Source organism: Galeopterus variegatus, unplaced genomic scaffold, assembly GCF_000696425.1.
Source record: "Galeopterus variegatus unplaced genomic scaffold, G_variegatus-3.0.2 Scaffold2600, whole genome shotgun sequence".
NCBI classification, from domain to species: domain Eukaryota; kingdom Metazoa; phylum Chordata; class Mammalia; order Dermoptera; family Cynocephalidae; genus Galeopterus; species Galeopterus variegatus.
The window spans coordinates 111,921-128,396 of record NW_007728711.1 but is presented as its reverse complement, the minus strand read 5'-3'; the positions used below and the strand labels follow the sequence as shown (position 1 = coordinate 128,396).

The window sequence follows — 16,476 nt, the reverse complement described above, 5'->3', positions numbered from 1 at the left end:
TATGTCCACGATGTCTGGAGGTGCGTTGTTAAGGCACAGTGCTCAGCTGGTTTTTTTTTTTTTTTTTTTTCCTTTTTTTGTCTTTTTTTGTGACCGGTAACGGGATCGCGACCCTCGGTGTCACGCCCGTACCGCGACCGGCAACGGGATCGCAACCCTCGGTGTCGCGCCCACACCACCCAGTCTCTATATGGGATCCGAACCCTCGGCGGGAGCGCCACTGTGCTCCCAAGCGCCGCACTCTACTGAGTGTGCCACCGGGCCGGCCCGCTCAGCTGTTTTTTAATTAGTCTACATTCAGTCAAATTAAGCATGACGTGAAATCATCCATGCTGCGATGTTTAAGAGATTAAATGTAAAGGAGGCCAACTGTACATACTGCATTGCAAAGGACTGCCCTGTCAGAGGATTCTGATGCACGCCCCATTAACCAGACTAAGGGGTGTGGCTGACTGAGGGGGCAGAGCCACCGATGCATGAATATGGTTTTCAGGTCATCGCTACTATGAATGTCCTATGAAAAGTCTTTAATGGCAAGATAGTATACATTTAACGACACAGACAAGAAAAGCAAGCGCCACCTGTGCAAGACCCCGTGCCCCATCCATACATAATCATAAACACAAGAAAACTGCCAAGTTCCAAAAGATTTCCCTTTTCTATTTATCTGACATTAAGAGCTTGTTCTAAGTAATTAAAACAATGCCAACATAGTAGGTTGCCAAACACAAAAACCATTTAATTGAAAAAAACAAGAAAGGGTAGAATCTGGCTTTGGGTCAATCTGGAACAGCCGGGATCAGATTCACCCCTCAAGGGTGAATGGCTAGGAAAACTGAGGAACTGTGTGGAAGCACACCTCAAGTTGCCAGACACCAGACAGGAGGGGCAGCAACCTGGGACAAACCAGAGACAGAGCAAGCCCACCGCTGCCCAGCTTGCTGGTTGGGAGTGTGCAGGCTGCAGTGGGGAAGGAAGCAGGCATAGCGGGTGACTCTGAGTCGAGGAGACAGAGCTGGCAGGCTGAGACACATGAGGCTGCTTGAGTTCAAAGGGCTGAGTGCCAGAGAAGTCCTCATAGAGAGACTTGGGAGGACTAGACAGTGTGCATGTGAGCAAACGCCCTGAGGTGGGCAAAGAAGCACCTTGAGTGGATAGGAGAACTATGTCCGAGGCTTCCAAGAGACCCCAATGGCCCAGCTGGGTGGCATCTGGACAATTAACGAGGTGGACAGTCAGAGGAGGCCAAGGGAAGGCTGGCAAGGAGCCCATGTGAAGAGGACCAGGATTGGCCAGACTGCAGAGCCATGGGAGGACACACATCTCCTACGAGCTCAGTCACTTCTGAGGCTGGGAAATTAAACACCACTCTAATCGAGGCCAGTATTTTCTATTCTATTAGCTATTAGCAAATTTAGGGAAAAAAGAACATTCAATGTTGATTTCTTTCAAATACACCCTACTTGAGATTGCCTCTGATAAAACAAGGCAGGCAATGGATCTTCAGGTTGTTCCTATTATACAGAGAACTTTTGCCAAAGGTAGAAAAAGTTTGCATTTTTAGGGCCCAACATTTTACATCACAGGAAACTCATATATGAGGCTACTACGTAGCAAACTGTATTTAAAAGATTAGATGCTGAGATACAGGAGTATAAATGCACATGTGAAATAACTATCCAAAGAACAATTCTAAGAAAAATGCCAAAATATCCACGTGATGAAGGATACTAAAACTTCTATCTGTGATTTCTAAATGCCATAGATTAATTCTCAGGTCATCTGCAGAAAGATATGTTTCATGATCACTATTTACTGAAATGGAATTTATATGATATGTGTGAGCATTTGCAAAAATTCGTCGTGGACTTGCTTCTACCATAAGGTCCATGGGCTTCAGTATTGGGACCTAAAAATGGAAGGAAATAGCAATTCAAAACAAAGATCATAGCAGCATAAAATTAGAACACTTACAGCAGATAACAAAAAGGGACAAATCTATATTCACAGTTAAGTAAAAATTTTCTACAGGCAATACCCCCAAACAACCAATTAGTAGAGCTGTGAAAACAGGCTACAAAACAAATATCAGAATATCGTCTATGCCAAGTTTTCCGTCCTTGCTTCCATTACCAAGGTTGACACATTCTTCTTGAAAAAGAGAAGACAAACTGGCACTCTCACAAACCTCCTGAACAGGGCATGGAGGCCTCCTGATATGGCTTCTCACTCCTGTGTCCCCACATGGCTACAACCAAGACACCGGACAACAGTCTTCTTGGGAAGCTAAGGCAAGACCCTGTCATCACTGCCCTGGTAGCCAGATGCAGGAACCTCTGCTCTAACTGCACTAGCAGTGCCTCTCGGTGCAAACCCCACAACTGCCAGGGTGCAGGAACCGCAGAGTGCACAGGAGGGCCCTGGGAGCTGAGGATGCTTCGTTTCTTGATCTGGTGCTATGTGGGTGTGTTCGTTCTGTGAACACTCATGGGGCTGGTCACTCTTGTATGGCAGATGCATTTTTGGTTACGTATATTGTACTTCATTATTTATACTGTACTTCATTAAAGTAAAAGGCATCCCTCCCAATTCCTGTGCTGAGTGGTGGGGTCAGGGAGGCTTCCCAGGGCATGGGGCTGGTCACTCTTGTATGGCAGATGCATTTTTGGTTACGTATATTGTACTTCATTATGTATACTGTACTTCATTAAAGTAAAAGGCATCCCTCCCAATTCCTGTGCTGAGTGGTGGGGTCAGGGAGGCTTCCCAGGGAATAGGATGCCTACGCTGAAATGGAAAAGATGGAGGGGAGGGAGCACTGGCTAGAGGGCACCACAGCCCAATGCAAAGGCAAGAGCACAGGCAGGAGGAATAGGGCCACATGTGAGAAGAAAGGAAAAAGGCCCACATCCCACTGCCATCTAGCTGGAAGGAAAGCATAAGGTCTAAAATCAAAATGAAACATTAATGATAGAATTCTTTTTGTTAACTTTGTAATTAGAAACCGAAAGGGAAAACCTCAAGAGCTAGGAAAAAATCTCTCAATTGAGTCTTCTCTAGACAATTCTGTGAAGATGAACTTGGGAAGAGAGTGCACAGAGCGACCCCTTCCTCATTTTAACCCAGGTTAGTGCTGACCACACCCATGGATTCTCTAGAGCAAGAAGTGTTAGTTCTACCATGTGTAGGATTAAAGAGAGACACTCTGCCACAATCTCTCATGAGTCTCTAATCAAAACACATGAGTTATAATGGAAAGATTCCTTCTTTTAATTAAATCCCTTTTCTGGCACTAAATTAGAAAAAAATTTACAGAACAGTAACATTTCTGACTCTTAAGTTCCAACAAATTAATACCCCATTTTGAACTTCAATCATCTTGCCTGTGATCTCTTACTTCACGCTGCGATTAACAGAAAAAATACACTTCTCATACGCTTCACTTTGGCCACCAACTAGACCAGTTTTATTTAGGATAAATCTATAAAAGCAGCCTTGAATAAAACCAAGATTAGGCCTAATAAGACCTATAGTTTTTCCAAAATAATCACACAAGCTCACGGGATGATGAAGGTGGTCTGCCTAGAAGGAACCTGGGTCCCAAGCAAGGGGTGTGTGTGCACACCTGGGTAGGAGGTGGTGTTGGCAGCAGAGGAGCATGCACAAGCCTGGAGCAGGGCTCAGCATATACCCACAGGCTCCTGAGGCCTTATCCATCCCATGACACTTCAGATCAACATCAGTAGCTTATGTGGTGGGAACTGTAAAACCAGTGTCACTGGCATTAAATATGATTTACACTAACTGAAAGCAGCAGCATGGTGTACTGGGAATCACCAACCTTTTGGATCAAAACATCTTGGTTCAAACTAGGTACTATAAACTAGGTTTGAGCAAATGACCTAGCTTTTCTCAGCCTCACTGAACCCAGTGGAGACATGGTGATAACATCAATGTAAAGGGTCTGAGGACTCCCCCGCTCCTCGGGCATGCTCACCCCAGCTGCCCCTGCCACTTAACTGTTGGCAGAAACCACCTTCGCTGCAGGCTGTCACCTGCCTTTCCAGCATCCACATGGCATCCTGCCTGGGAGTGCTCAAGAAACATATCAGAGTGGACCAGACACTAGGCCCAGCAGGCTTGCCCAGCACCACTTCCGTCGCGTGTGCCAAGGAGAGGTTTCTGCAATACAGCGTACACCTCTGTGACATCCACAGCTAACGTGCAATGTGCTCACTAACACCACAGTATAACAGATTTAAAACTCATTAAAAATCAACCAACCAAACAACCATTTCTGAATACACTAGCAACACTCCTTTGGGACTGGGCAGTTTGCAGGAACTCCTCTCGGGGGAGCTGGTCTTCCTGAGGCAGCCCTGTCCCAGGCAGCATTTCTGGGGTCTCACCAAGACATATGCGGGCGCAAGCCCAGTGTGTTTAACTCCCTTTACCGTATTTCATCTAATTTAAGACACCCTCCACGGGGCACCACCAGGCCAATTATAAGACACCGAGATTTTAAGTTTTACCCCATTTCACAAATGTTAAAATGTGAAAAAAGCTAGGTATTAGAATTGATGAAATATGGTCGTTTCATACTTCACCTGGAGGTACTAAAAAGGGAATAAAGAATTTAACAATTAACAAAAAAAGTAAAGATTCTCATGGATTGACAGGCGAAGCATCCCGAAACATCAGAAGTTGCCTAAGTAACTCAGAGGAAATTCCATGAGGAGCATCATCAGTGATCTTGGTGGCCCACGGTTCTCTCTCAATTTGCAACCTCTGCTAATTCACCTGGAAAGTGCTCTGAATTTCGTCTGAACTTCAACCTGCCCAGGTGCTGTTCTGAACCTTCAGAGTGAAAGGTGGCTGACACATTCAGAAAGATTTCTGTCATGGAATTAAATGTGAGTTTTCCCCTTAGTACTGCTGTATTTTCAGAGGATAATTGTGTGACTTTGCCTCTGTGAAAAGATGAGGAATCCTCTACTTTAAACATGTATACATAAAAATGATTACTACTACTACAAATGGCTTTCGTGAAACACAAAAGCAAAACCTGGAGTTATTTCACTTAACAATATTCTCCAAACAGCTGACTTAAGCATTATTCGATTAATTTCTAAAAGTAGTGGATATGTAAAGAAAAGCGACGTATACCCGTAGTGCTGTAATTCTAAATGGATCTCGAAGCCGTCCATCTTCATCTTTCAAGTTATAACCTTCTGCTCTTTTATCCCGTTCACTTATTTTCCATAATTTTATAGTTTTATCTGAAAATAAAAACCTCATTCTCCATATTAAAAGAAACCAGAACATGCATCACTACTATTTGAGTATTACATTAGAAAACTCTGTGGCCCTATGTTGGTTTATAAGCTAGGGGGTCTTTGAACATGAATATTTCCAATTATAGATGAACATTTATTTTGTACAATAAATAAGGATGTAGAAACATACACAGAGTAGAGTAACAGAATACTGGGTGGGTGGGTGTGGTTTTTCCACATACTTTGAATTTTCAACCTATTACTTGCTGCCCTAGCTAATTTACCCTCTTCCCAAAGTTTAAAGCAGAAATAACTTCTAGAACGGGTTAAAATAAAAATAAAGACACACACACACAAAGAATTAAAAATATTAAATAACCACTTAAAAAAAATTCTTACCATTTGTAGAGAGCAGAAAATGAGCAGCATTCTGTTGTGGTAACCACCTAATTTTATTAATTTTTTCCTCAATTTCTAGACTTTTCAAATAGTCAAACTCTGGTTCATGACTTTGAAAGGTACTGTAAACATTATATTCTCCCCTAGAGTGAGGGCGGCTTTTATTCTGCAAGGAAACATGATGGCTGTTTTAATGAATCAAGAACAGTGCAGAGAAAACTTTAGTGCTACCAACTTGAATTTCAAATCATTACAAAGATTTTAAAAAGTTAAATAAATCCTGGCTCAAAAATATCTCAAACAGATGAAATTCAGAAGTAATTTACTTGGAAAAAAACAAAAAAAGGACTATTTCCCAACCCTTCCACTTATAGGTATCTACTCTAGAGCAGTATCTGCCGAATTTAACCTGCTGCCTTGTCAGTAAAGATCCCTGAAACACAGTCAGGATATCTGTGCAAATAGTGTCTTGGACTGTTTCTGCTACCTTGACAGAGGTGAGTAGTGGGGAAAGAAGCTGCATGGCCTGCAGAGAACAACATTTGCAATCTGGCCCTGGAGAGAAAGCTCTGCTGAGCCTGCTCTGAAGAGCCGGCACAGGCCAAGGAGGAGCTGGACAGCGATGTGGCGGCACCACCGCACGTGCCAGCCACAGAAGGGCAAACCTCAGGTGCAGGGTCAGGAGATAAGTTCCGTACGGCAGTTAAAACGAATGAACCAATATGGACAAATCCTACAATGCTGCATACAAGCAGCTGCACAAAGACACCCACAGTAAGGTGCTGGTTAGGTAAATTTTTAACACACACAATTCTATATGTTATAGTAAAAGAAGAAAATCATGCCTGGGAAGACATATACCATCTCAAAATAATGAACAACTCTGAGAAGGTAGAGGCAGAAGAAAATAAGGTCGGGGAGAAAAGTGACAATAAAACGGGGAAGGGTATGACTGGAGCTTTATCAGTATCCTGAATGTTTTCTTTCCTTTTACAAAAGACAGTAATATAGCTCGTGGGTTCACAGATATATTTATATTCATCTCTGAAACCTTCTGTATGTCTAAAATGAAATTTTATATGAAGTATAAACATTTCATAATTAAAAATCAGGGACACAAGTATTTTAATTCTTGCTCTATAATCAATATGTAAAATTTAACATTTTTTAATACCTATGTATGCCAAAGAAATTGAACTAAACGAATTTTTATGTCTAGATAGATGCTTCTCTGTATTTCTGAATTAAGATCAAATACGAGAAGACATCCCAGAAGACTACCTGAATCTCTCCACTGCACTGAATTTTTATATACTGCACTCATATAGCCCTTGAGATCAAGTGTTCGTTGGCAGGAGCTTGGAAGTTTCCCTACTACATGATTTCGATGAGTGTGTTGTGTTGGGGTTAATGCTACTTAAACTGTTCTCTCTCTTCACCACCCCCTACCCCTCAACAAAAAAGCATAATACACCAACAGATAGTTTTAAGTTGCAAAGGAGAAAAATAAAGTTGAACTATTTAAAAAGAAAGACTGGTAGAATGAAGTATTCTCATGGCCAAAACATTCACCCACCCAGAAATAACAGTACAATGAACAATCAGTGGAAGGCCCAACCAAAGAGCTGCCAGCACCGCCCTCATGCCACAGGCATGGCACCCACCACCAGCTGCCCCAACCCCACCCCAATCCCCACGTCGCCTCATAGCCTTCTCCAATGCCCATGAGCCCAAAGCAGTCCCATGTCTCCATGGGGTGCCTAACCAAAGAGCTGCCAGCACCGCCCTCATGCCACAGGCATGGCACCCACCACCAGCTGCCCCCAACCCCACCCCAATCCCCACGTCGCCTCATAGCCTTCTCCAATGCCCATGAGCCCAAAGCAGTCCCACGTCTCCATGGGGTGCCCACCCCATCTAGGGAGGGATCCCGTGGGAAGCCTCGCTGGGCTTGGAGCAGGAGTGAGGACAGATCGCAGGCCTGAGCTGCGGCACTAGGAAAGGGAAAATTAGGAAAGGAAGGTGGAAAGCTCTGTTTTTGGACATGCTGATTTCTGATTTAACTAGATGAACTATTCAAATAGATCTGATTCTGTGGAAGGGGAGATGCAGATCTTGGGAGGCCCAATGCATGGGAAGCCAACAGATGCAGAGCCGAGCTCTGAGGGCAGGGGGCTGCAGGGCCACATTCACAAACCCCACTTGACTTAGTTTTACATGCTGGACTTCCCTGGGGACAGAGGTTCTGCCTCTAAAAATAAGAAAAGCTCAAAAATCACACTAACTATGCTTCCTACCTCCTGTCTTCCGTACAGCCAGAACCTTCCAATTGGTCCCTACGGGCCTGACTCCTTGCACCTTCCACAGTCTAGCGGGCCCTATCCTCCAGCAATCCTCCACGCTTCACCACCTCTAAGATGCACGTTTTCCTTCACATTTTGACACTTCTGAAACCTTGGCGCAGCTTCTGAGACCCGCGGCAGTGTAACCGGCAGCAGTCTCATCTTCTCAGCAGTGCTGCAATACCATCAGTGGCTTCCTTAGTTATGGGTGGAAATGGAAGCTTACACCCTTTATCCACACTGGAAGAATTCAAGGCCACAGTGAGTGTCATACATGGCAACCAGTAAAATACTAAAAAAGCAGATGGAATATAAATGCCCTTCTTACGTTAACTAAAATATAAAGAAAAAGACAAAAAAACCCACATCGGGGTTTAGCAAGTTGCAGTTGATGGGGTTTATCAGATTCAAACAACTTTAGGGACCTTTTCCTATACAATCTGTCATTTCACATAATGACTTAACACATCTTAAACAAAACTCTATAATATCCAGTATTTTTTAGAGTAACATGCTTGACTTTCATCAGCCTATTTTATATTTGAAGCTAGTATTTTTTTAGATTTAAGCAATGATCCATAAAAACAAGAAAAATTTAACTTTCCGTTCCGAGACCTGCTAGAGCAAGGGACCAGGCAGCTTCCGTAAGGAGATCACTACAGTGGGAAACTTTTCTAAGGAGCTAAAAATAGAAGTGAAGTCTTCAGTTGAAGACTGCTGTGACTCAGCACTGTGTTAAATAATCCTTCTGCTAAAAGTTATATTTAAACACCACCATCCGTCTGAAAAAGGTATGGTATATAGTTCTTAAGTAGCATTGTGTGATATTCTATCTCTGTGATAAGAATGCAAAATATAAATTTATCTAATTGGCTGTTAAGATTTAGAGGGATTAATGATAATATACACAATACTCACAAAAGAATTTCCTGTCATCTCAAATCAGAGAAAATAGGATTTAAAAAATCTTTAATTACATGGACATAATCAAAATTAGAGCTGCAACACGTACATTTTGATAATGAGATCTGTTAGCACCCCATTAATCCCTCCCACTTCATCAAGCAATCCTGGTGGCCCAGGCATCGCCCTCCCACAGATCCCCACAAGCTGCCCTCTCCAGTGGCAGGGCCAGCACTTATGTCCTGTACTCAGAAGAGTTACATGGAAGGGGAAATGGGCCCACTAACCTCTAAACCAAAGTTTTACCACAAAAATTTAGAGACTAGAATTTGAAGATGAAAAAGTAACTTCCCATTAATCTGTTAGAAAACCTAGAGACAGGAAGGACAAGGGACCATATTTTTGAATCTCTTAGGGAAAAAGGAAGACAAATATTTCACAGAGACCCCAGGCTCAGCTGCTGCCCCACGGTTCCTGCCTGGAACCCTTGCATGACAGATAGTGAGCTTGCTTCCTTCCTCATCACTCACTAAGAACTCTGATGAGGCTCACCAGAAATAGCAGGGGGCTTGGCAAGGCCTGGTTCTATTTCTCATTCTCTTTGGCGTGACTGAAAAAAAGTGCTATTTTCCCCCCAGAAAGAGAAATGACCTGAAAACCAGTGCTTCTTTGTGAGATCCATCTGCGGGCTCCTTCCCCTAAGGACGGGTGAAGCTTTCTGGGGGACGTGCAGGAATGAGTGGGGATCATGTCTTACTGAGGGGAAGAACATTGATACCCCCACCCCCAAACTTCCCTGCAGGAAGTGCTGTTGGAGCTGCTCAGTGCACTGGAGACCCTCCCCTCCTTCACTGCAGCACAGCAGGGCTGGGCTGCACCTCCATGGCTTGTACAGGGGTTTTTGCAGACAGCCGCTTTACTTAACTACTGGATAAAAGCGCACAACTTCAGAACACCAGCCCCTGCACCCTCCTTCCTCTGGTCCTCACTACCACCAGGGCAAGTGTTCTCCTCCCAACCCCAAGGACTCAGTTGGGGCTCAACAGTGAGATTTCAAAGAGCTGAAAGGTGAGAACTAAAACATGGATCTTCTCCCTCACCCTTAAGATAATTTCTGAAAAACGATTCTATATGGTTAATGTGATATAACAGAATCTAAATGAAGTCACACACAGAAAATAATGTTGCTTCCTTTCTCATAAGTGATATGGGAAAGTTTGAATTATCACACTGGGTTTGTGGATTTTAAATTACTGACCTCTTGTTCCCGCTGAAAAATAACAACTCTGCCGCCCTTGTCTCCTGTTGCAAGAAGATCTCCAGAGTAATTAAATTCAACGGTTGAAATGATGTCAGCTGTCAATAAAATACAGAAGCAATTTACCAGCTGTTTTTTGGAGGAGTCACAGTGAATATTAAAAAGCAATAAAAAATATTTCTCCAACCTGAAGAAAAAAAAACAATAAAAAGGATCAAAAAGAAAGATAAACATATATGAAACTTTCTCTCCAAATAAGGCAAAATTTTCATGGCAAACATGTAATTTCCACGTGGGCACTTCTTGGTTCTGCACAGAGCCCGCCAGCATATGCAGATTTCTGAGTTTTACTCCACTGATCCAGTGCCTGGTCCCTTGGTGCACCAGGATTTATCTAGACTGGGTTGTCCAGATATAAGGATATAGGGCAGAAACTTAGAAAATTAAAATTTTTTTTTCCTTTTTTTTGTCTTTTTTCGTGTCCGGCAATGGATCGCAACCCTCAGTGTTGCGCCCGCACCGGACCGGGACCGGCAACGGGATTGCAACCCTCGGTGTTGCCCCCACACCTCGCTCAGCCAGTGAGCGGGAACCGGCCCGTATGTGGGATCCGAACCCTTGGCGGGAGCGCCACTGCGCTCCCAAGCGGCGCACTGTAGCAGTGCGCCACCGGGCCGGCCCAGAAAATTAATTTTTAAAAGAAAAAAAAATTGGTCGTACAAGAATGTTGCCTAATTTTATAATGCATGCCTAAGATTAACTTCTAAAATAAATCTGATTCTCATATAATAGTAAAAATGTCTTAATATTCTGTATGATAGCTTTTGTTGGCTTCTGTACCAAATAACATTACAGACAACACAAGCTCTCTTTTGCTGTCTGGATAAAGTTACTCCCATTGATAGCAATGATATGTATGATAGCTTTTGTTGGCTTCTGTACCAAATAACATTACAGACAACACAAGCTCTCTTTCGCTGTCTGGATAAAGTTACTCCCATTGATAGCAATGATATCATTTACAAGTGAGACCATTGTTAGTAAGAGACTTCAGATTTCTGACACCATAACATAAATATCAGCTCACAAGAGGTAAAGACCATGAGGTACACACATGAAAATAAACACTGGGAAACTCCGGAGGTTCCCTGAGACTGACCCTTCAGTTTAGAGGGAAAGGATCTGGATGCAGGACATAGAGTATGAAATCAAGAAAAATATCCTAGGTCTGTGACTTGCAGAAAAGGTTCCACGATGGACTCCAGAAGCTGCTTGTTCTCTGCAGCTAACTGAAAGAGGACATGGCATGGATGCAGCCTCCCTCGGGTGGGTCTGAACCTGTCCTATGACCACAACTGGACTCCTGACCTTAGCTGGCAGTGCCGGAAAGTCTCAGGAATGGCTGGATCACTACAAGCTTACCCCCGCTGCAGGGCGCCAACTCACGCGAAGAGTGTGCAGAGTGACCGCCTTGCACAGTCCAGGCCCACAGGATCATTAAAGTTGAAGTTTTAAAGACAAAAGCCACTAAATGGCTATTGTAAACAGCTTATCTACAAATAAGAAATGAACCCCAAAGGTGAAACTACTTGAAGAACTGCCCCCTAAGTAGAGTGAATACTTGAATGCAATTCTTAAAGATCTGCACAAACATTCTAATCACACAGTTGTTAATAAATGATTTCCTTCCAGCATGTGCTTGGGAAAAGGATTAGGCTGTTTCTTATTACAAGCACTACTCTTAAGTTACCCAAAATAAACTAATTTGCTTAAATGAAACTAAAATATTTTGTGTTGGATTAAAAGGGACTAAATCTATGTCATTTATACCCAGAGGATGTACGATATTATATAATTAATGGTATTCTAGCTCTCTTAGTGATTTTCAAACTTAATTAAAACAGACTGAATCTTTTAAAAGGGAAACTCCCATGACTGCCAGTACTGAGAAACAATTTTCATTAAGTTACATAAGTATGAACCTAAAATTAGAAATACTCTCCATAGAGCTTAGACAAGCTCTAAAACCAAAATCAATACACACACTAAATACCAACAAAATTTCAGAATCAACATCTAAACTATCAACATCAATTTAATCTGATAAATGTTCTTTTACAAACCTAGACTGATGAAAAGCACATCTATGGTACTGACAGAGGCCAGTAAGCTGGGTGTTTCACATGACTCAATTCTGCTTCCACTCTTCCGCTGGGCCGTGAGCCCCCGCCAGCACAGCCGAGCACCTCCCAGCCATCCCACAGGAGCTTCGGCTCTCAGCCAGACAGAGGCTCCGTCACAGTGGACAAACCTCCTACTGAGGCACTGTGCTGGAAGGTGGTCATCTGGCTGAGGCAGAAGGAAAAAGTATCAAAGGGCTAAGACAAGAGTCTCCCCGAGCTGGAGCAAATGGGTTCCCAGACAGAAAGGCCCAAGGGAGTGCCCAGCATATTTAATGAATAGACACAGGCCAAGAAAATCTAAGCACCAAGGGTAAAAAGGAGATGCTAAGTATTTCCAAGAAAACAAACAGGTCACATACAAAAGAAAGGGAATCAGATGTTACTACACAGGTTGCAGGAAAACGGTGGAGAGAATACCAACTACCCTCAAAATTCTGAGGAAAAATGACTATCAACTTAGAATTCTATACCTAGCAAGAGTAAAAATGTTTTCAAACATGCAGAGTCAAAACAAACAAAACCCTTTCTCAGGAAACTGCTGGAAGATGCAATTTGGCAAAATGAGAGAAAAAAACAAGAGAAAGGAAGATCAGGAACTTGACTTCTAAAAACTGGTGAAGAAAGTCTCGGATATGAGCCACACAGCCATCAGCCCTAGAGAGCAGCAGTCCAGGCTGGAGAAAGACTGTGGCTATGACAAGTCACCTCCTGGGGAAAGAAGAGCTGAAAGATTATCTGTGTTTGTATTTGACAGATCTATTGAAGTGTTTGTTTAAAAAAAAAAAATACTGAAGACAGAACCTTAAGCACATGAAAAAATTAGGCAATTCACTATCACTAGGAAAAACAAAAACTTGTATGAAAAATAAGTCTACTTTATTTCAGTAATAAAAAATATTTACATATTCAACAAATTCTGACATAACAAAAATCTGCAAGAAAATTCTCTCAACTTTTTTGGGAAGTTTTTTGGGGGTATATGTGGGGCTGAAAGTGATGTTAGTAAAAAAGCTAAATCATCAGTTACCATAACAGAAATTCAGCAGTGACTGTTCAAAATCAGGAAATCAATAGTTAGAGGTATAAGCACATTATTTAGAAATAGGGGCTGCTGGGAACATCTCATGGCCAGGAGGGGGCAGGCAAGAAGAAGCAGAGAATAAGGAAAGAGACACTGGACTTAAAATTACTGTGATATAAGGAAGCGGGAATAAGGAAATGTGGACAGGGCAGGTGGAGGGGACTCAACGGGCAAATGAAGTCAATAGAAATTTTAAAAGATGGATAATAGTACACCATGCCCCCGTGCCTGGGAGGGAGAGACGGACAGTGCAGGACAGAGAGCAGGGTCAGCAACCAGCCCAAAGGGAGGGAGCCAAAGATGCGGGGGAAAAGATGGATAATAGTACACCATGCCCCCGTGCCTGGGAGGGAGAGACGGACAGTGCAGGAGAGAGAGCAGGGTCAGCAACCAGCCCAAAGGGAGGGAGCCAAAGATGCGGGGAGGCTGCACCTGGAAGGAGCTGGGCGTGTGCAGCAGAGAAGGGGAGGGCTGTGACTGGGCATGAAGAGGACAGCTTGGCAGACAGTATTTTTTCCATGAGGCTCGACAGAAAATTGTCTGCTAAGAGCGAAGGGGAGTGGTACGGTAGATCTGGGGGAACGTATGAAGAAGTCACCTCAGAAGAGGGAGGCAGGACTGCCTCCCACCACCAGTGCCCATTTGAGATCTGGGGCCAGCAGCTTGTCCTGGTAATGCAACACCCAGGTACTGCACGGGGACACAATGAGTGAAAGGGAGGCAGGACTGCCTCCCACCACCAGTGCCCATTTGAGATCTGGGGCCAGCAGCTTGTCTTGGTAATGCAACACCCAGGTACTGCACGGGGACACAATGAGTGAAACGAAGTCCCTGCCTTCGCAGGATTTATATTTGGGTGAACGAAACAATAAGTGTGAATCGAGACCACAGAAACATTAAGTGTGAATCGAGACCGTTCAGTATGGTTAGCATGGTGGTGTGTTTCCAGCCTGTTCAGTGGCTCGGGGGCAGGTTGGGAGAGACAGCTGGTGAAGCAGGTTGGGGGTCTGGCCAGGAGCATGACAGCAGAGGCTGAGAGGAGTCAGGAGTTAAGAGTCAGCAGGGGAGTGACCCCATCCTGGGAGCCGGAAGCAGGCAGAGAGGGGCAATGGGATGGAAGGTGCTACTAGAAGAGGCTGGAGCAGAGGAGCAGTGCTGAGTGAGGTGTCTGTGCCGGCAGGAGAAATCCGGAGGGTGCCTGGAGCCAAGGGTTCAGAGGCAGCATAGTCAGCGAGGACGAGGTGGCAGAGTCATCTAGCCTTAGGGAGAGCCCACCTTGGACACATCATTCACAGAGATACTGAAGCCACAGAAATGAAGGCAGGCAAATTCTGGGGGTGAGTGTACAGGTGTTTGCTGTATTATTCTTGCACTTTTCCAAACTATTAAATTTTTCAAAACAAATTCACACTGCAAATGTGAATGTTTCATTTCCTCTATTTCTTTCAATCTTAACTGCTACCAGCCTATGTCCACAGAAACCATCACCTCTGGCTGCATCACTGTGACAGCCTCCTTAGTGGTTCCCACTTCCTCTCCTGCCCCTCAGAGTCCAATCTCCACAAAGCAGCTGGTGGAATCTATTTAAAGGCATAAAGATAGTATTGCCACCCCGCTTAAAACCTCGTCAATACCAACTACCACAATATATTTACCAAAAAAGTAACATACGGTACTCAAAACTTATCACCTAAAATTACCAAGTCACTGTCAAAAAAAAAATGCACCCATGACAGACATGAGACATGAGATAGTTTCCAGAAGTTTCATTTTTCTCCTTCCCCTCATTATCTAGTTCAAAGAGGGTTATTTAAACACACTTCTTGGCACATGACCACAGGAAGTTCCTGATACAACATGCAGCTCCACTGACCTAAACAGACAGCAACAGGACTTCGTGGGAGCCTGAGTTCTGTATGCTCCTGGTGAGGCCACTGCATCCTTCCCTAACATTCCCCACCTTACTGCTAGGAATGGAGCTAGAAAAGCAGTCCCAAGGAATGGTTACAATGAAAATCAATCACTGACTTCCCCTTAAGGTATCATATCAAAACTGACCCTAGGCTGATAAGTCCGTGAAATGGTGTTCAACCTCCTTAGTTATCAGGGAAAGGCAAGTAGAAACTGCACTGAGACAATGCTACATGCCCACCAGAATGGCTGAAATTAAAATGACTGACGGCTCAGAGTGTTCACAGGCAGTCTCATGCACTACTCTGGGGAGTGAAAATTGGTATAGCCACATCGAAAACTATTTGGTAATATCCACTAAAGCTGAACATGCATATCCAATGACCCAGAAATTCCACTCCACATACACATACTGCCACCAGAACTAGCTACAGGTACCACCAAAACACTTACAAGAAAGTTCACAGCACGTTCACAGGACAGACAACTCAAACGTCTACCAGCAGTAGATAAGATACACATAAGTCATGGTAGAGTCATGCAGTGGAGCACCACCCAGCAACGAAAACGAACACACCGCTGCTGCACATAGCTGCACGGACCAGTCACAGAAAGACGAGCGCTGAAGAGTACTTACAGCAACAGAAATCTAATGCGTGATGTGAGAAGCTGGCATGGACCACCTTGGAGGGAGGAGGGAACATACGTACGTGGGGTCTGTGCCCTCTGTACGCATGTCCTGTCTCCGGCAGTCAGCACGAGTCACTGGATTCTTACCCCTCCTTGGCTATGTGTCCCCCAGTCTGACTTGCACTCCCCACCTAGCCCCCTGCACCCCAGCGCTGCCTAATCCTCTGAACGCTCCTTGTCTCTTGCTCTGAACCTGGCATTCCCTGACAGGAGCGTCCCCCACGTCCCACTTACGAGTGGAGGTTTCTTCTGTTCCAGTGGATGCTCCCAGACCACTGCTCGCCCTCCCACCTTAGGGGGATGCACCCAAGCACTTCACACCTCCTCCTCTTTCCTCAAACTTCCAGCACCCCAACCACCCTCCTCACTTTCCATTACCAATTCTGCTCATCTCACTGAAAGACAGTTACCCAGAAGAGAAGCGCCATATGCT

General features: G+C 44.1%; 1 protein-coding gene across 1 annotated transcript in view; it reads right to left on the bottom strand.

Annotated features, from left to right (window-relative positions):
- LOC103598404 (serine/threonine-protein phosphatase 2A 55 kDa regulatory subunit B delta isoform-like) overlaps positions 1-8,165 on the bottom strand; it is an 18,078-nt gene extending 9,913 nt beyond the window's left edge. The window contains 3 exon segments of the mRNA XM_008582392.1: positions 1,732-1,909; positions 5,676-5,841; positions 7,973-8,165. Coding sequence (XP_008580614.1) covers positions 1,732-1,909; positions 5,676-5,705 — 208 coding nt within the window. The 5' untranslated portion in view covers positions 5,706-5,841; positions 7,973-8,165.
- Between the last annotated feature and the right edge of the window lie 8,311 nt (positions 8,166-16,476).